This window comes from Chrysemys picta, chromosome 12, assembly GCF_011386835.1.
Source record: "Chrysemys picta bellii isolate R12L10 chromosome 12, ASM1138683v2, whole genome shotgun sequence".
Lineage (NCBI taxonomy): Eukaryota > Metazoa > Chordata > Testudines > Emydidae > Chrysemys > Chrysemys picta.
Genome location: NC_088802.1, coordinates 31,764,479 through 31,785,165, shown reverse-complemented (window position 1 = coordinate 31,785,165; position 20,687 = coordinate 31,764,479). Strand labels below are relative to the sequence as shown.

The following is a 20,687-nucleotide window of genomic DNA, read 5'->3' as shown; positions in this document are numbered from 1 at the left end:
GATAATCACATTCAGTAAATCATAACCTTTCCAATGATATCTTACATGACCCATCTTGCATAAAACAGATCTTATGCTATAGTCATATCATAATATCTTTATGAAGGATATGGGACATAGTGTCACTCATGGTTCTGCCCCTGTGGAACTGTGTGGGCTCTTGGGGCTGGCACACTAAAGGGGTCACTCCCAGGCGACTGGTTACAGGCTGGGGCATAGATCGGACCCTGTGACTGTGACAGCCAGACAGAGGATGGTTCCTGAATACACCAGGAATATTTTGCTAGGTTGTCTGAATACACCAGGAATATTATGTGGAGAAAGTCCCCACTCTGCAGGGGGCATAGATGATAAATTGTTGGCCCCATTCCAGGAGTGTGAGAGGGCTTTCCCTTCACTTCCTCCCCTGGTACTTGTCACACAGACAGAAAGCAGAAGACCAGAAGTCCGAAATGTAGGCAATGCAATGTTTATTGGGGTTAGTTCCAAGCAAGCATATTCATAGCTCTACAGGCCGGCAGCCTGTTTCCCAGTGTTCCGTTCCCTGACACTGCAGAGCGTTTACCTCATGTCCCCCTTCCCAGCTCTGACACTGCAGAGCCTTGCCTGTTCCCCATTCCCACCCGCTCCTTCTTAGCAGGCCCGAATATACCTACAATGCACACCCTCGGTCCCGCCCCTTACAACTCATAGTCATGTTCCGTTTTGGAGGGTCGTGAGTCTAGGGTCTTCGTCCCACCTCTTTTGTATCCCATGGGAGGGGTAAGGAGTGAGGTTGTGTTCTGGCCAAGGCCAGGTTTTTTCTTTGGCTTTTAGTGTTTCTTATGCCTACTCCCCCTCCCTTGCCCCTCCCGACTGGTTGCTTGACCTTGCCTTGAGATAGGAGTTGAGGCAAAGTGTGCGCCTGTATATTATACTCCCACCATGCCCAGTTACACTTTAACTGTTCTTATCTGTAACAAACCCATGCTAGGCAGAAGCAACATACACATTGTCTTTGACTACACATATTAGTAAGGATCCCTTTGTTCACATATATTAGTATAAGATATGAGTATCAAAAAGTCAAACCCAAAATTCTATCTCAGGCTGACAAACATATATATACTAACAGGGAGATACAGATGCCTGCCTCGCCACCTTGGAAAAGGCTTGAGCTGAACCAAATTCCCCCTGCAGACTGGCCGTGTAGACTCACTCCCTTGTTGAGTTCCAGAACCATTGAGGTGTATAATCAACTGGATGGGACTGAGACTGGGACCTATGAACAGTTCAAAGGAGCCTTTTTGTGTAAATTTCAGTTAACACCTGAGGCTTATAAGAAAAGGTTTCAGGGTGTGCAAAAGAACAAGGGGCAACGTATATGGAGGTTGGCAGCGGGATACATGAGTACCCCCACAAGTGGGGTAAAGAGGCTGGTGTCACTACCCTGGAATCATTGTATGATCTGATAAGGTTAGGGAAGGCCTATGTCCTCTTGAGCTTAAAATGTGGCTACTGGAATAATCACCTAAGGACTCACGTAGCACGGGCTGATTGGTGGGTCAGTGTGTGGACAGTAGGTCTGGCCACTAAAAGAGACCCAAAGGAGAGTGACCTCAGTTGAGGCCGCAACAAGGGGGCACTATGAAGCAGACCCAAATGGGGATTTAGGTAAAATGAACCTAGGGGGGGATGGCCAATGTGGATAGACCATCCCCAAGGGATTGCAAGGACCGGAGGTGCAACATTTGTAGGAAAACCAGGCATAAGTGGGCAGGATGCCCAAAGCTTGATGAAATAAGGTTTGCCCAGGACAGAGCAGCTAACTCTTCCTCTGTCCAGCCTAGAAGAAGGCAGCCAGTATCTCAGGTGCAGAGAACAAACTATGTGACTGAACATTTGGAGGAAATCAGTTACACAGCCAGGGGGGTAGAGGGGTGGCGGCAGATGGGCTCCCACTCCAGGCACTGGTATACATGTCCTGATATACTCTCCTGGGCTCAGATCTGTCTGATCCTCAGTGAAAGTGAAAGGTGGTAGTTAATGGGAAAATATTCATGGGGTGGAAAGATTCTGGGGCAGAGAGAACCCTTGTCAAATCATGTGTGGTATAGCCCCATCGAATGCTGAAGGGCTGTGTAACCTGGGATGAGGTTACAAATGTAGAGCCATTTGCCTTACCCATGGCTCAGATCTCTGTGCAAACCCAGGAAGGATCAGATTGGCTAGTAGTTGGGGTTCTCTGGGATATCAGCTTTGACATCCTTTTGGGGAATGTCATCCCAGCAGGACTCTGTTGAGGGGAGGGAGGACAATGGGTTAATCCCAACAGGGGAGACAGCTCCTTCCATACACACAGCCCTGCGGCTGAGACACAGCTCCAGAGGGGCCTGCCAGGATGGGGGAGCACCTGGAATTGCTGCCTCAACAGACCTTGGGACACCAGAGTCTTGGAGACAGGGCTGGGTATCTTCTGCATTATTCACTGAGAGCCCTACACTCTGAAGGGGGCAGTACAAGCCTCCTGCAGGAGTCTGGTGCTGCAGGGAGCCACGGAGACAGACAGGGAACACTAATGCTGAAGGCTCAGTCTTGGAGTCCAGGGGCCTGCCTCTGTGGAACTGTGGGGTTCCTTGGGGCCTGGCCCTCTAAAGGGTTCACTCCCAGGAGACTGGTTACAGTCTGGGGCATACACCAGACCCTATGACCCATGACACAATGCAGACTGGCATATTACCTCCTTTAATTGAGTCCTCTATCAGGCTCTCCATTATCTTGCCTTGATCTGTGTCAGACCGACAGCCCTACAATTAGCTGGGTCATCCCATTTACCCTTTTAAAATATTGTCAATTAACTTTTTTCCAGTCTTCAGGGACTTCCCCAGTGTTCCAAGACTTATTGAAAATCAACATTAACGGTTCGGCAAGCTCCTCAGCCTACACTTTGAACCGTGTATCCAACTGGTTAGTCATAAAAGTCATGTTGTTTTCCTAGCATAGCTTAAGCATCATCAGTAGAGCCCTGCAAATCTGCAGATATTCACTTTATATCTGTGGACCATGTTTGTGGATCAAGGAGCAGAGGCGGATATGCATTTTGTATCCGCGCAGGGCTCTAGTCATCAGTATAAGTGTCAATGTAGTTATGCCAATCTACCACACCTTCAAAACTGATTGTTGGAAAGCTTCAAAGATTTTTTTCCCTCTGTACAATGTCCTATCCATGGGCAGCAAAACAGGAAGTCCTTGAGGATGGTTCAATCTTTTCTGCTCATACTGGACAAATATTATAAGTTGAGCTGAAGACAGCTCAGTACAGCTGGATGAAACTGCAGAAGTAATAGTTATACTGGACTCTTCTAAACAGATGTTTATGAACACCTGCAGACAACTCAGGAATTTGTCAGCTGACTTTGTCATTGGAAAGGGGAATTACTCTCACTTGACTGGCAGCTACACATCCCAACATCTGAGTCAATGTTTCCCCAGTTATAAAGAGGCTTTCTATTTGCAGTGACACCAAGTCTGATGCTTCATGTTTACAGCATTTCCACTGAAGGCCAAAAGGCAACATCTAGTCCGACCTGTATAACAGAGGCTGTAGAATTTCACCCAGTTACTCTGTAAGGATCCCAATAACTTGTTTAGCTAAGGCATACCTTCCAGAAATGCATCTGCTCTTGATCTGAAGACTTCAAGGGATGGAGCATACACAACTTCCTGTGGTGGTTTTCTCCAATGGTTGATCATGCTCAGAGTTAGAAATGTGTGCCTTATTTCTAATTTGAATTTGTCTGGCTTTAACTTTCAACCATTGGCTCTTGTTATGCCTTTCCCTCCTATGTTAAAAAGTCCTTTAGTACATGCTGTTTTCTTCTTTTGTTTGCACCCTGTCACACACACCATTGTCACAATTCACATCTTAAAGAACCTACACCCTACATGCCTAAATTTGACTATATTACTGTGAAAGTACAATAATTGCACCTACATTAAGGACTAGTCTTTCTGTGATTTGCTAAACAAAACAAGCCACTATACTTTGCCCTTGTATTGTGTATAGCATCTTGCATGCAAAGATATCAGTGTATGTTATTGAATATTTAATACATTATGCCTCTCAATACCCCTGAAAGGTAAATGTCAGAGAATAACAGGGAAGGGCAGAAATTTGATGTTCAGGTACTGCTCCCTCTACTTTCCTTTCCCAGGGTGGAGGGAAGCCTTGCTCTTCCTGATAACCTTGGCTGTGCTGCGTGGTTGTTGTGTCCCACTGGAGGGTCACTTTGTATTGCATGAGAGCTACTGCTGCTGCTCTAAGGCTGTGCCTGACAGGACTGCACAACATTGCCATCCAGTGTTCTCCGGTGCACAGTGCAGACCCGCAGCAGTTCTGAGCTTGCTCATTTTACACCCCTCCCCCACCCTAGGAGACAGCCCTGTAGTTCAGCAAAGAAGCTGTAGGATAGTGGTTCTCAAACTTTTGTACTGGTGACCCCTTTCACATAGCAAGCCTCTGAGTGTGACCCCCCATTATAAATTAAAAAAAACTTTTTTTGTATATTTAACACCATTATAAATGCTGGAGGTAAAGCAGAGTTTAGGGTGGAGGCTGACAGCTCACGACCCCTCATGTAATAACCTCGCAACCCCCAGAGGGGTCCCAACCTCCAGTTTGAGAACCCCTGCTGTAGGAGAAAGGAAGAGCCAGCACAGAGCTGATCGTCCACTTCCTCTGTGCGGAGTGTGTGAAAGGCTTCAGCTGGCCAGAAGCTCACATCCACTCCCATCACACTCGGCTCTCTCCACAGTGATCCATTCTTCTGTAATGTCTATAGGCAGCTACTGTAGTTCTCTGTATTTCAGAATGAAGCCCCATGCACTGAGAAAGCTCCAGCTGGTTTGGAAAGCAGCAACAGCAGGGGTCACTGGGAACGTGCCAGCCACCTGATATACTGCTCTCTGCACTGGTTCTTCTTCCCAAAGAAGAATCCAGCTCCATCCCCCCCTTCTTCTTTTCACTTTTAAACTCAGACACAGTTTGCAACCAACGCCTGGATTTCTCTCCTCCAGCTCCATCCTGGATCCCTCCACTCCCGTGTAACTGACCTGGCCAAACTTTCTAATGGCTTTTTTCCTGACGGTATCACAGGGGCTCTGGTCTGCCCAGACCCCTCTGCTGCTTTCGATGCGGCTGATCACAGGCTCCTTGGAACCTGGTCCTTGGCTTTTGCGACTCCGCCCTCAGCTTGCTACGTCCTGAGTCTTTTTTGGGGGGGGGGAGAATACCCTACCCCCCACTACATGCCCTCATGGGACTGAGGCCGCCCCCTTACTGTCCTCCACCCCAAGGAACCGCGTCCACCCCGTTACCCACACCCGGGGATCGAGCCCCGCCCCCTTTATACTCTCCCTGACCAGGCCCAGGCCCAGGCCCGAGCCCCGCCCCGTTACACTCCCCCGGACCAGGAGCAGGACGAGCTCCGTCCCGTCCCGTTAGCCCCGGTTCCGAGCCGGGCCCGCCTAGGCGAGGTGGAGCTCGGCGCGGCCTGCACCATGGCGGGGAGCTGCTCCGGGCCGGGCCGTCTATGGAGACTCTGCAACCTGCTCATGGCTGCCTTCTTCGGGCTGGCGGCCGCCGTTCAGGTGAGGCCGGGCCGAGGGCGAATGGAGGGAGGAGGGTGAATGGGGACGGGGTCTGTCAGTTTGGGGGTGAATGGGGAAAGGGGCTGGGGGAGGAGGGTGAATGGGGATGGGGTCAGTCAGGCTGGGGGGTGAATGGGGAAAGGGGCTGGGGGAGGAGGGTGAATGGGGATGGGGTCTGTCAGGCTGGGGGTGAATGGGGAAAGGGGTTTGGGGGAGGGGGTTGAATACACAAAAATAAAATAATAATTCTACATTTGTAAGTTGCACTTTCACAATAAAGAGATCACACTACAGTACTTGCATGCAGGGCCGGCTCTAGGATTTTTGCCGCCCCAAGCAAAAACAATTTTGCCCCCCCCCTCCGTTTTTTTCTTACCCCACCTCCGGCCCCGCCTCAACTCCGCCCCTTCCCCAAATCCCCGGCCCTGTCTCCTCCCCCCAGGCTCTCAAGCCTAGGAGGGAGGGAGAGGGAGAAGGAGAAGCAGCGCGTGCGCCGTGGCCACTCGGGGTCTCCCCCTCCCTCCCTCCCATGGGAGATACCGAGCGACCGTGGCACGCGAAACAGCTGATTCGTGCGCCGCTGATCCCCCTCCTCCCAGGCTCTCAAACCCGGGAGGGAGGGGGAGATCCCAAGCGGCCGCGGCGTGCGAATCAGCTGTTTCGCGCGCCGTGGCTGCTCGGGATCTCCCCCTCCCTCCCGGGTTTGAGAGCCTGGGAGGGAGGGCAAGCAGCGGTGCGCGAGCGGTAGCAGCGGAGGTGAGTTAGGGCGGCCGGGGCACATTTTTAGGGGCGGCATGGCCTGCGCCAGAGTGCCGCCCCTAAAAATGTGCCGCCCCAAGCACCAGCTTGTTTTACTGGTGCCTAGAGCCGGCCCTGCTTGCATGAAGTGAATTGAAATATACTATTTCTTTTTATCTTTTTACAGTGCAAATATTTGTAATTTGATATAATAATATAAAGTGAGAACTGTATACTTTGTATTCTGTGTTGTAATTGAAATTAGTATATATTTGAAAATGTAGAAAACATCCAAAAATAAATAAATGTTATTCTGTTATCGTTTAACAGTGTGATTAAAAACTGATTTTTTTTTTAGGCTCATGAATAATTGCTAATTGCAATTAATTTTTGTAATTGTTTGACATCCTTAATGATAATCTGGTCCCCGTGCCAGCTCACAAGACTGGTGTTTTCATTTGCAGGTTATTGTTCATGGAGTTTGGTGTGGAAATGGCTCATAGAGACGCTTGCTCCTGTGCTTGTGTAACAGGCCAGTGTGTAAACTTCCCTGTGATGTTCTGTTCTGTGGAATACTGCATGTAGTCAGAGGTCCTGTGGTTTTGGCTATGTAGTTAGTTGCTGCAGCCCATTGTGGCCAGATGTTGTGAGGAATGTCATCAAGAAGTGATGTAGCTTTCATCTGTCATAAGAGAGAACCTTTGTCATGGCTTAACCCTGCCATCATACACTGTCAGTGTGGGGCTGTTCATGGTGGAGTGGGGCTTCCTGGGCCCCTCAAGGGGTTTAGTGGAAGTGTAGTTTTATAGGGGAGCAGTTCTCTTTGGGATTGTCATTCCCTTTAATTAGGTGGAGCAATTCATACGAGGAAAGTCAGATGAGAGGAAATTTATGTATATTCCAGTGATAAAATCAGAAGGAAAGAGGACAGTATTTTATCAAACCTGGCTATGTGCAGGACTGAAGAGGGAACATAGGAAAATTGGTAATTAATAAATATTACATAAAGAAAAATAATTTAATGCTGGAGAAACCTACTGTTATTACAGCATAAAATGGGACTTGAAATAGACAAGGAAATTGAAAAGGAGGAAATACAGTTCTTCAGTGACTGGAATCCACCACCATAGCCTGTGTGTACATAATGCAGGTTCAATCTAGACGGACATTAAATCAGATTGCCCAGGGTGGACAAAATAGATAAGTTACTTCGCTATACCTCAGCCAAGCCATAAGCAAGGCTCCATGGACTCTATGGCAAACTGGACCTACATTTTGCATCAGATTGTGTATTAAAGCTGAGGAGCTGGGCTAGGTAACAGGGCTATGCACAACCACAGAGTCAGCCTGCTGCCCTATCTCCACCCATCCTACTCAACCTCCAGCTGATGTGAGACGTGGAGAAGCATGCTGGAGAGGAGCTGGGTTTGCTGGATACCATAGGTGGTTTGTCAAAGCCCGGCTCTTCTCCATCCCACTTCTCCCAGTACAACAGAAATGGTTTAACCCATCCTCATGACTGCCATGTACAGCTCCCCTGTGACATCGAGTTGGCTTTCCCAGTTCACCAGGCAGTAGAACCGTGGAGCATCCTTAATGTGCCAATGACTCCACGTATGGAGGGTAGAGATACGTGGCAGGATTTACTCCTGGAGGGATTCTGCACTAAAAATTAAAAATTTTGCACCAAAAAATTAAAAATTCTGCAGAATTCTGCACATTTTGTCAAAACAATGCAATATAATTACACTACTTTCAATTGTTTTGGTAATTTATTTAAACTATAATGTAGAGAAAAGTCACAATAACTATTCAGCAGTTCCTAAACACATGAAAGTTAAGTTACAAACACTTGGTAACTAATACCCTGCATTCCAGTTATAATCCGGGATTTTCATTTAAATTACATTACAGAACACCAAACAGCCCCCCCCCCCAAAAAAAGTAAAATGTCATTTTAAATTGCTCAGACTTTCACACATGAAAAACATACAGTTTTGCTAATCATTGTCCTAGACCTGGTTGGGTACTTTGGAAAGTGCTTGCTCCTGATTGTCCTGACATTTTATTGACTGTTTGGTAAATGTTTTATTTGCCATCAGTCTTTTTTTTTTTTTTTTTTTTTTAATGGGTAAGTTAAATAAATCCTGAGCTGTAATTGAACTCCATTGTGCCACTTTGGCACAAGAAAAAAGTGTGTGTGCACTGTGGCATTTGTGATGACTGGGCCTCCAAGCCAGAGGGACCTGAGAAAGTATGACTCTCAGGGGAGAGTTTCCTTAGGCAAATCTAGAAAATCTTTGACCAAAATATAATATTATGGAAAATTAAAAGTCTCTGAAGAGGTGATGTGTTTTACAGATGGAGCAATTGAGGCACAGAGAGGGGAAGTGACTTGCTCAAGGGAACCGTCACCCACCAAGTACAGTTGGGAACAGAGCCCAGGTCTCTTTATTTGCAAGATAGTACTGAATCCAAAGTACAATCTTCCTTGACTGAGTCCAAACTCCAGCTGGCTCAGATTGGCAGTTTTGCCCTAGTGTTAGCATTGAAAGCTGCCCCCTGCTTTTATTCTTAGGTGTTATCAAGAAGAAACTGTCACCCATAATTCTGTTTAAACTGGTGACAGTTGGCATAGTTGGGGAAAATGTGCTTCCCCTGCACAACAACATTTTGATCTTTGGATTCTCTATTACGTGCATCCAGATGATGATAAGAGCAGTGCAGGGTGCCTATGCACACATGCTGGCTCTAACCAACTCTCCTCTCCAAAATAAGAGAAATCTGAACCAGGAGGATCCTTTTAATAAAGTACTTTTTATTCTTGATCGAACTGGGAGGACAAATACAGGTTTGAGAATCCTGACACTAGGTGAAAGCCTGTAAGATCTTGTCTGAGTGCTCATTCCGACCTCTTTGTTATTCCAGATAAATGACCCTGATGCAGGACTGTGGATAGTGAGTATGACTACAGACTTTCCTAGCTGCTGAAGAATCTGGAGCATTTTATAGGAGAGAATCCTAAATTCGCTCCTTTGTTGAACTTCTGCCCTCTTTTCTGTTACAACCCCCTTCTGAAAGGTTTACAATGGCTCTTCTAGCTTCGGCCTGACCTGTGGCGCACAAGTTCACAACATGTGGGTGACTTCAAACCATCTGATTGGGTTCTGTAATTCTGCCTGGAGCAGGTAAACCTGAAGCCTGCTTTGGATGAGCTTTAAATCCTCATCCTTGATAAAATAAGCAGATTTTTAAAATGACACCTTTTGGGACCATCATCTTCCTTCTGAATAGTGCCCTGGGTGTGGGGAGGCGGTGGACAGGTTACTCAAGTTTCATTAACTGCATGGTACTTCCAGGGTTTTTTATTCCACTTTGCTTACCCCCACCCCCGGCCATCTTTGTCTAGGGCAGGCACCAACTATCTCTTCTCCTACTTCCCTGGGGCTCATACCTCCTGACCTGAGTACCTCGGGGCTCCACATAACCTCTCTATATTGTAATCGCTCCAGATCACCCGCTCTGCTGCATTGTGTAAATGATTTGGATGGGATGTGGCTGTTTCTCTGTGCTCTGCCTTCTCATGCTACAGAGTGGACTTGCAATGTCTCACTAACAGGTGGTCTACGTTGTACCTGCTGTCCTTACACTGCTTGTTGGCCTTAATCCATCAATTACAGGTATGATATTGGCATTCTAAATGGACTCGCTGGTCAGATCTTCACCCCAAAGAGATTGGTTTTAATTTTTTGTCGTGGTAGGATGCAAACTCAGGGCTGCATGGAAGTGTGCTCAGCTGTCCACAACTGCAGGTAGTGAGGTGCCCGTTCGCAGGAGTGATGGTGACTGCTTTCCTGTTTGTAGGTGGACGTCCTGGAAATGTATTTAGTCTATTGTCTCTGCATAAATTCCTTGCTCCGACACATTCTTATTACTGCACCCATGCTGCAACAGTCTGGTTCTAGTACAGAATGATGATCTATTGGGCTGAGCATGAGATTGGGAGACAGAAACTTCCATGTTTTAGTCTTTGGCTCTGCCACTCCTATTGGCAAGTCACTGAACTTCTCTCTCTTTCCCCAGCTGTAAAATTGGCATCATTCTTACCTGTCTCCTAGGAGGGCTGAGGGTTAATGTCTGTACAGTGTTCTGAAGAGATAAAAGTATAATTACCAAATACTGTGATTACCACACAAGGTGCACATACAGCAGTGTTGTATTCTTAGTGGTTATAATATGGCATGGTAGGAGTTCTAAGATTGTATAGTCACTGGGGAATGTTATCTGCTGGCTGAGACTGGTGCGGCTGTATTTACAGGGACCCTGTAAGGCCAAATTTGGCCCAGAAAATAAAAGTAAGATTTATACAATCTAAGATCACTAGCAGTGTTTCCTTGATTTTTTTTCTCTCATTGGAAAGAATTTTGAAAAATTGTTTTCTGTATGCTAAATGACAACCCTATACGCTGAATGAGTATTATTTTGAATTAAGGAAAATCCCGACAAAAACAAAGTAAAGTCTCCATGAGAGGGCACAGTGTCTCTTCTGTAACATGCTGCATCAACTCTGCTTCCTAAAATGCTGGCTTTGTTAAATAAAAGTGTAACAGTCACTGCTCATAAATAAACCTTGCTCTGCAGCATTTGCAACCTCAACATTGCAGCATTTTGCTAGTGCGTGTGAGCCTGAAAATGAAATTGAAAGTCTATTTTCAGGGCCCAAACTGAGATAAATGCCAAATGTAAACAAACAGGAGTGTTGGAAAGGGAAATAATTTTTCCAGATTCTTTGGGTTTAGATAGCCTAAAGTTTCTTTTCAGCATACTTGTACATTTTAAGGACATTTGTTTTTCCTAATTATTTTTATCTTGATATTGCCAAATCAGTAAGAAGCATTTCACATAAGGGCTGTGAAAGGCCCTGAGCTGCAGCCAGTTCAACAGAACCATCAGCCTTCTATGTAGACGTATTGCAAAGTAAAAAAAGTCATACACAGCTCTCTTCTATACTGGGAGCCTGTAATGAGGGTTCAGCCCTGAAGAGATTTTGTTTGTTAAGCCTTTTGGTTTTCCATTTATTGACTTGTTATTATAGAGGTCAGCCAGAGAACCATTTGTTATTCACTTACCTCGGCCTCCCATAGCCTTCCGGTATGGACCTGTAAGCCACAAGAGCCTGTGTCCGGGCCCCTTCTAATCTTTCCTGGAATATTTTCCTTGCTTGAGACAGGGACAGCTCATGCCCTAGAATTTTGGGGAGCACCCGGATGTCACTGCCAAGAGCCTGATAGTGGGCATAGGGTGTCAGGAAGTCATGCTCCTTGCTATGTGGAGGCTTCAGTTTGTAATTCTCCATGGCCTTTTCTGAAGCCATTGAACAGTGGAGCATGTTTCTGTTTCCTAGGGAGGATCTGTGATGGTCTTCATAGCTGTGGAGCTGCCAAGGAGATGTTTCCCAGGAACTCAGAATCTGAAATCCACCCAGAGCTTGCATTTGTCAACAGTATTTCTAGACCAGAATTCCTTCACCATTCCAAACACCTGGATATATAAAAGAGCAAGTCCTGCCTAGTATTGCAGCAGATGCTCCTGCATCCCTCCTTCCTAGTGCTTGTGGAAGGGTCCATTTTCACACAGCTTCTTTACAGTCTGGAAGACTTGGGATGTACTTCATGTAGTATGTTCATACACATTTAGTAGCTCCAGTCTGTTCTTCCCCAGATAATGTTGTCTGGAGGAGCCTGTCGGATCTGCATTCTGCTGCTTGTTTAGTTGGGACCATTGCCTTGGGGTGCTCTTTGTTCGCTTATGCAAAAAGTAACATCTTGCATGAAGAGGAAGGAAGGTGAGTAATGCATCTGTTCTGTCCTAATCCATACAGCCCATGCATGAAGCAGATTGTCCTTCTGGCAGCTCACTCCCAGGCAGACCAAGCTTCAGTTTTTGGTTGCTGTAGTGAGTGAGTTGGCCCTCTAAAGAAGGGAGTCAGGCTAGTAAGGAACTCAGCCTGGGCGTTGCTAGTCCAGCAGTATGTTGGACAAACCGTTGACGAAGGGGCCAGTGAGCACAGGTTGCAGCTTGGCTGAATCCCCTGTTCTCTTTGCTTTGGTCAGTCACAGATGGGGATGGGGTAGGGGTCGGTTCTGGCTTTCAAAACTCGCAAGACTGGCACTGTGCACCTTGGAAGTCCCCTGTGTTCTGACTCCAGAGCTTTAGAGGCGGGAATTGGGTAAGTTTTCATTATTGTGTTCAGGGTGGATTGATGTAAATAAAGTGATTTAAATCATCAGTTTTGATAAACTTTTCCATTTGCACTTCAGTTATTTTCTGAAGAAAGGTGCACTTTCATTGGTTGATATAACCATTATGTGTTGATTTACAACTAAATAGAGCCTTTACACTAGATTTGGTACATCTCTTTGCTACCTGAGAGGGTGCACTATAACTATATACATTTATGTAAACAATTATATAGCTTAATATTTTCAAATTCTTATTAACCATACATTTTATTATGTCAGAAAAGGGCAAATGATATATTGCTTATTTACTAGATAGTTAAACAAATCATGAGCAAAAAGTTAACTTCATTAGGATGGTAACAGGAATTTAATTAAACACATACAACAGCATATAAAATGTATTTTTTATTAAAACAAACCTAAATGTTTTGGATAAATAAACTTCCCATATCAAAACATGCTTCACATTCACAACTAAACGATTTATTAAACAAAGGGATTAACTGTGATCCGTGAATTAAATGGATTATTTCAGGTCAGCCCGGGAAAGTTTTACACAAGCATATTTGAAAAGTGACTGGAGCTTAAATTCCTCCTCTCACCTAAGTCTCTTGAAAGTGAGAGAGTCTCCTAAATCACTTAGGCTGAACTATTGTGCCATATTTATAAAGCTTGACCTCAAAAGTTAGACTCGGGGCAAAACATCTTTCTCTATATAGAAAAGAAGCCTTTAATTCATAGAGGCTCATGGATTCAGTATATTTATTGTTTATTTAAATGTTCAAAGATATAAGTAGTTTAGGCCTTAGCGTATTTTGTATTAAATTCAGATTTCATTTTAAACTGGTTTATTTTTAATAAGAAAAAAATATTATAATTTAAATAAAATAGAAAACGTTAAAAAAATAAATAAATAAAAATCAATTTGTATCCCCTGAATTTTGTTTGGATGGTACCATGTACTTGCTTGTCTGGGCTGGAATACTGTCAAGCTGTTGGAGACTTGATGGCACAATCCCCACTGCTGTCAAGCCTGGGGGAAAGGGGGTTGAAAGTGAAGGAGGCAAACTCCCACTAGGCAGAGACTCAGATATTCCTTTGTGTGTTTGACTAAGCAAGGTGCTTGCTTGTGTACAAGTTAAAAGTGATGGTGTCTTATGTTGCTGTTTAAATGGACACCCTGAGGTGTAGTTTACAGGTTTATCTGTATTTCTGTAAAAATTTTGGTTCAATGGCCGTGGTGTGAGTTTGTACATATTCAGCTATCATATCATTCTATTTAGAATTAAAAGGAGTCTAATAGAAAACAGAAGCAGAAATCTCTGCAGATTCTGTAAATTGGTTGTGTGCATGTGGAGTGAGGGGTAGGAATTTCATTCAGATTTCTGTTAGCTCAGATCCTGCTTTAATAGTAAATCTACTTCCCCTTAGGGGAAGCTTGCATGCCTACCCTTCTCTGCAGAGAATTTGTCCCTTGTGTAAGCAAATACTTGTGCACATTGTATTCTGATTTTTTTCCCATTTATTTATTTATTTTGTATAGAGAGTTGTTTGGTCTGGTGATTATTACAATATGGATGAATCTTTGCCGCAATTCAGCAAAGTAAGTCTTTAAGCTATTTGTATATTCCTGGTTAGTGATAGTAAAAAGGTATATACTACAGCTAGCCATTTCCTATCCATAGGTGATTTTGGCTGTGTGCTGCCTTGCTGCATATTATTGTCTAAATCCTGCTCAGACTTTGGCACAGCACTATGTTCATTTGGGTTTCTGGAAGGACAAGGTCTGCTGGTCATAAGCAGCGTAAAGCAAAAGGGAAGAAGGGCGAGGCAAGCCTTGTCCTTCGGACAACTTGAAGGAAACCTTGTGCTCCTCTTGCAGAATCTGAAGATGGGGATGTTTCTTCATAAAAAGAGACTGTATGTCTTGTATACAGGTAGCATAGTGTTATAGTGGGTGCAGGCAGTAACTGCAAAAACCAAGGCGGCAAAAGTGTTTCCATTAGAACATTGTTTACATGATCTCAGAACTTTTTGATAAGTGAACTTAAGCCAAAATGGTCTGAGGTTTTTTTTAATTCCCAAGGTGATTTTTTTTGTTTTGTTTTGAAAATGAGCAAATGTTGTTCAGCTGTTGTTATATGAAGATCAATTCCCCCCCCATTCTGACCACCAGTTTTTCCAAATAGGCAATTCAAAAATAAATGAATAATAATAATTCTATAAGTCTTATGTGACCATGTGACTGCTTCTGAGTAGAGAGGACTCATGTGAGCAAGACTCTTCAGTACTGGGCTCTTGAAATGTCAAATACCTTGTCGAGGAGCGTGTACCCCTGATAGGTTGGAAAAATACTGTTTTGATTATTTGTACAGCATTTTGACAGTTTAATTATATAAATTTCATATAAACTTTATTTCAATTAGCACATGAAAATGCTGCTCTCCAGGTACACACTTAAAATGCGCCTTGGACCACAACTGTAGCCATGCACAGCTTTGCCCAGCAGCTACAGGGCACTTGTCAGCCTGTGGCTTATTGGTTCCTGCTCCCTATATAAGTGTGCAGTTTGGGAAAGATTTTGATAGGTACTAGAGCAGGGGTGGGCAATACGTTACGTAAGGGGGCCGTTCCACGAATTTTGGTAAGTCGTCCTGGGCCGCACATTGCTACTATATTAACGGAGGAGGTGCAAGGTCTGAGTGCAGGAGAGAGCTCCGGGCTGGTGCAGAGAGTTGGGGTGCAGGAGAGGGTGAGAGGTGTGCGCTCTGGGAGGGAGTTTGGTGCAGGAGGGGGCTCTGAGGTGGGGCAGGGGATTGGGGTGCAGGAGGGGCAGCAGGGTCTGTGCGGGAGTTTGGGTGCAGGAGGGGGTTCTGACCTGGGGTTGGGGTGGTGGTGGTGGGGAGGGTGAGAGTCCGAGGTGAAGATTCTGGCTGGGAGGCGCTTACCACAAGTGGCGCAGCAGGGCTTAGGCAGGCTGCCTGCCTGCTGTGGCTGGCTGCTGCTGGCACGTCTCTGCGCACCCCTTGGAGGGAAGGGGGCAGCGGGTCTCCATGTGCTCCCTGCACCTGCAAGCACTGCCCCCACAGCTCCTGGGAGTTGTGAGGACAGGGCGGGGGCAGCGCGCAGAGCCACCTCCTTTTCTCCCCCAGCCCCCTCCGCCAGGGGCACGCAGAGACTTGCCAGCAGCAGCTGGGCATTTCTGGCAGCAGCATGGAGTTACGGCAGGCAGGCAGCCTGGCTGAGCGCCCCGCTGTGCCGTGGGACTTTTAGCGGCCCGGACTTAGAGATTGCGAGGGGGCAGAGGAGGCCAGACAGAAATGTTAGACTGGCTGGATCCGGCCCACAGGCCGTATTTTGCCCATCCCTGTACTAGAGATAACATGGCCTCTGGCCATGTAACTGAGAAATGTCCATTTGTTGTTTTCTGTTTAAAAAAACAAATGAACAAAACAAAAACAAGTGTAGGGAATTAACTGCAAAAGACCATGTAAATGCATTTTTTGACTTTAAATTGTAAACCCTTTGCAAAAGTTGCTGTAGAAACCTGAACAGTAACTTGGTTGAAGTGCACGTGCCATTTTGTCTGTCCCCCTCTCACTCAGTGTGTTTTCTTGTTTAATATGTTTTTTGTTAAACGTTTCTAATAAAATGCAGTAGGGTTGAGTTGGTAGCTAGATAGCACAGTGATTAGTGCTTTATGCTGAGGTAGGTGTCATTGCTATGGAAACCTTCACTTCTGTATCCCTTAACTTTATTTCAATTGTGTTACCTTACTGTTGTATAAATGTTTTTTCCTTTTAATGTGACTATAATTTGATTTGCCTATCCCATTGCGCAGAGCCTCTTTGCTGGACCTCAGCATGTGCTTCAGCACCTCCACACAGTGGCATTTGCTGTATGGCAGCCTTCACTGGGAATTAGGGTGACCAGATGTCCCGATTTTATAGGGGCAGGCCCGATATTCGGGGCTTTGTCTTATACAGGTGCCTATTAACCTCCACCTCCGTCCTGATTTTTCACACTTGCTATCTGTCACCCTACTAGGAATATCCTTTGTTGTTTAGGTTGCCAGCTCACATCCTTGGAGTGGAGTGCTGTCTGATTGTTTCCTTGAGGTGGGATGCACATAGCAGCCAGATGCAGGCAGCAATTCCTGTGTTACCTACTCTGAGTCCCTGCTGAGTGAGAGAGTTCCTGGTGGAGCAAGGAGAGTGCTTGGTAGCTGGCCCAGTGCAGCCAACCTCCCACTCCGCACACTAGTAATGGGGCATAACGTATGTAAGAAAGGACCCTAATGAGGAGTGGGCCGACTCCGGTGCCATCAGCATAAGCAGATTCTCTGCAGCCTGCAGTCGTCTTAGGAGGAGAGGAAGACAGAGCCTGGGAGGGAGATGACAAAATTGTGCTGGGCATTAACCCAGCATCAAAGCAAAGACCTCAGTGTTTGGAAAAACTGTACCAGGTCTGACTTTTAAGATGGGGTTGAAAAATGAACAGCTACTCAATGAGCATTGCTAGACTCCAGAGCAGTCTGCAACATGCTGCAGTTCCTGCTCCTTCTCTGAGCGCCTCAAGGGCAGTATTTGTACTCTAGAGCAGTGACTCTCAACCTTTCCAGACTACTGCACCCCTTTCAGGAGCCTGATTTGTCTTGTGTACCCCAAGCTTCACCTCACTTAAAAACTACTTGTTTACAAAATCAGACAAAAAAGTACAGAAGTGTCACAGCACACTAGTACTGAAAAATTGATTACTTTCTCCTTTTTATCATATAATTATAAAATAAATACATTGAAATATAAATATTGTACTTACATTTCAGTGTATAGTTAGTATATAGAGCAGTATAAACAAGTCATTGTATGAAATTTTAGTTTGTACTGACTTTGCTAGTGCTTTTTATGTAGCCTGTGGTAAAATTAGGCAAATATCTAGATGAGTTGATGTACCCCCTGGCAGACCTATGTGTACCCCCAGGTGTACATGTATCCCTGGTTGAGAACCACTGCTCTAAAAAGAGTGGTGTGTGATGCCCAGTAGGGGCTCTGTCTTGTGCTCTGTCCCACTAATACTGCTCTCATCCATCAGAAAGCCTTAAGAGCTAAGGGCAGGTCTTCACTACGGGGGGGGGGGGGGGGGGGTGTCGATTTAAGATACGCAAATTCAGCTGCACGAATAGCGTAGCTGAATTCAACCTATCGGAGCTGACTTACCCCGCTGTGAGGACGGCGGCAAAATCGACCTCCGTGGCTCCCACCTCCGCTGGTGGAGTAAGAGCGTCGATTCGGGGATCGATTGTCGCGTCCCGACGAGACGCGATAATTCGATCCCCGAGAGATCGATTTCTACCCACCGATTCAGGCGGGTAGTGTAGACCTAGCCTAAGGGCTGTTCCATTAGAACTAAAGAGAAAAGATCCAGGAACCCTACAGAGATGTTATCTCTAGAGAGCAGTACCTGTGTGCCATGCACTGCAAGGAAATAGTTTCTGTAATAGGCTAGGAGCCAGTGTTTAAAGGAAAGTAGCAATAGAGACTATCCATCTGCTTTGTTATTTGTCTAGAGAAGAGTTAAATGGCACAGTGTGTTACTACATAAGCTTTTCTGGTGAGCTAAAATCAAATCAAATCCAGACTCAGCACAAATGTGGTGATCTCTATCCACACCACAAAATCTCAGCGCAGTTCCTCAAATCAAGGAAGGCCTAGACCTAGCGTAGTAAAGGGTGCAAAGAGTATGCCTGCCGTTAGGGCATGCCATTTGACCTCACTTTAAGGATTAAAATATACCCTTATTTCAAAAAGAAACAAACACAAAAATACTCTTAACTCAGTCTTTGTTCCTTGTGGTAGTCACTTCCCCCATCAGTAAAGATGCAGCAGTGGAGGTGCAGCATGTATGTTTGCCTCATTTACACCAGGTCACTAAGAATTATACTTTGGTACATGCCCAGTGAAAATATAGTCTGGGGAATCTGCATGTGTAAGCTGAAAAAAAGTAGTACTCCCAAACTATCAGTCGAGGAAAATCTGGCTGCTTTCTGCCTCTGGGTTGAAATCCCTGCCTTTCTTCCTTCCATTGCTCTGACACTGCCTGGATTCTTACTTGCTGAACAGAGGTCTAGTTCTGTGCTGCTGCTGCAGGAAGGGAGTCTTTGATGTCCATCCCTAAAAGTTGAGGGGGATGTAGCCACATGAACTTGGGACAGCTGAGCAGCTCTTCAGTGCAGGTTGGGAAGGAGCAGAGAAGGGGAACAAGTGGGCAGGCTCCTGGATAGGTGCTGCTGCCTGCTCCGTTCTCCGGTCACAGTAAAGGCAGGGTTTGGGAGCAGGCACAAAAGCTTCAGAGAAGCCACCTATAGCAGCAGCGGCCAGGGAGATTTTGTGGCACGCTGATTGCAGCTCATCAGCACTGCTTTTCTCCAGGCTCCTCAGTGTGATGAGGAATCTCACCCCAAGCCCAGGCCCCTCTGTTGCTAGCTGGGTTTGATCTGAAATAACACCATTGTCTTTTGTTCTTTCTAGAAATCCTTTGGGTGGAATTCGTCTGATGGTTGCAATTTCTCTCTCTCTCTTCCCCTTTGTAACATGGCTTTACATTTACATGAACTCAGAGATGCGATCATCCTGGCCAACTCACTGCAAAACTGTGATTTAACCAGAAAGGAACAAACACACACAATAAATATTCTAACAGCTGTTTGCCTTCAGCTTTCAGTTCTCAGTTGAAAACTGGTATCAGACCAACAGGAACTGCAGCTATGGACCAAGAGCACTTTACTGCCTCAAACAGCGCAGTTTGAGATTTGTTATCATTATTATCCAGCCATCTCCTCTTTCCATGGACCAACCTGTGGATTTCAACCTGTGTCCTTCATGTAATGATGATACCACAGCCCCTGTATAACTGTCGTCTCCACAATGTACCACAATGAACAGGAACAGGGGCAGCTAGATCCCAGTAAATATGTGCCCTTAGTGTGGATGAGCAATTGTACAGCAGCATCTGCTAGGAACTCCTAGAAAGGACAGAAGCATTCAAATATGATCCTCTCCTCCCTCAGAGCCTGCAGGTGAGCAGCCATACTCTTATGGACAGTGATATCCATGGCTGCTGAGAGATCTGAAACAACTAGCAGGGATAGCTATTCTCTCTGTTTAGTCAATGAGAATAGCTCAGTCTCCATCATGCCTAGGCTGAAAGTGGACACGGAATTCAAGGTTTTTGGGTAACTGCGGAGTTGCTTCTCAGCTGAATCACAAATTTAGAAATCTTCTCCACAAAGTATTAAAGGTGTCAAGTATGTCTGTGGTCTTTGTTACTGACTCATGGGCCAGCTAAGACATGGGACTATGGGAAGGATTGACAGGTACTATGGTCCAGTGGCGAGGACACCAGCCTAGGAGTCAGAGGCCTGCATTCTATTCCCAACTCCACCACTGACCTCCTGTGTGACCTTAACCAAGTCATTACACCAAGCTGTTCTTTGATTTCCCTTCCTGCCCTTTGTCTGCTTTGTCTATTACGGAGGCACCAATTCTAGTTTCATAGTTAAGGTTAAGTTTGGTTTTGTACTAAAAGCAGGGATTCAGCCTCCGTGTATGAAAAATAGACTGTCCTCTTCAAGCTTAATATTTGCCATTTGAATATAGAATTAATTTTCTAACATTTACAAGTAATTGTTAGAGTTAAAATTAAATGGGTATTTTTAGAAATTTAGCATCTTATGTGAAGATATTTTGTTGTCCCTATTGATGTTGTTAATGGAATAACAGACTTTTTGTGCATGAGCTTTTAGGGAGGTTGACTACATTTGGAGAAATATTTTAAGGGTATTGGTCACTTTTTGCTGTTCTTCATAATTGAATGTTCAGCAGTGCTGATAAATGTTCTACCAAATTCCATGAAGTCCTACTGTCTTTTAAAATGGTTGCCATCTCATGTTGTTTTCAATGGGACTGAGAGCAGAAGCTGCCCTCAGGAAATATGGCACTGCCACTGCTCCTCACAGCTTCCTCTCTGCCTCCCAAAAGCCTGCATACCATCTTCCCTGAGCTCTGTTTTGATTCATTCTCA

General features: G+C 45.4%; 1 protein-coding gene across 6 annotated transcripts; it reads left to right on the top strand.

Annotated features, from left to right (window-relative positions):
• The first annotated feature begins 5,341 nt into the window (after window positions 1-5,341).
• TMEM220 (transmembrane protein 220) lies at window positions 5,342-19,916 on the top strand. 6 transcript variants are annotated; one of them, XR_010591846.1, is made up of 7 exons: window positions 5,396-5,628; window positions 9,295-9,324; window positions 9,448-9,554; window positions 9,986-10,046; window positions 11,771-12,211; window positions 14,152-14,211; window positions 19,136-19,916. XR_010591846.1 is itself a non-coding variant. In XM_065563306.1 (6 exons), exons 1-6 carry the CDS (start codon window positions 5,539-5,541, stop codon window positions 19,337-19,339), a joined length of 552 nt encoding a protein of 183 aa, XP_065419378.1. In that variant the 5' UTR covers window positions 5,342-5,538; the 3' UTR covers window positions 19,340-19,484. The 6 variants fall into 6 exon arrangements, 5 of the variants coding, with proteins under 5 accessions (XP_065419378.1, XP_005305173.1, XP_042697185.1 ...); XM_065563306.1 differs by lacking the exon at window positions 11,771-12,211 and having other exon boundaries at window positions 5,342-5,628; window positions 19,136-19,484; XM_005305116.4 differs by lacking the exon at window positions 9,448-9,554 and having other exon boundaries at window positions 12,088-12,211.
• The last annotated feature ends 771 nt before the right edge of the window (window positions 19,917-20,687 follow it).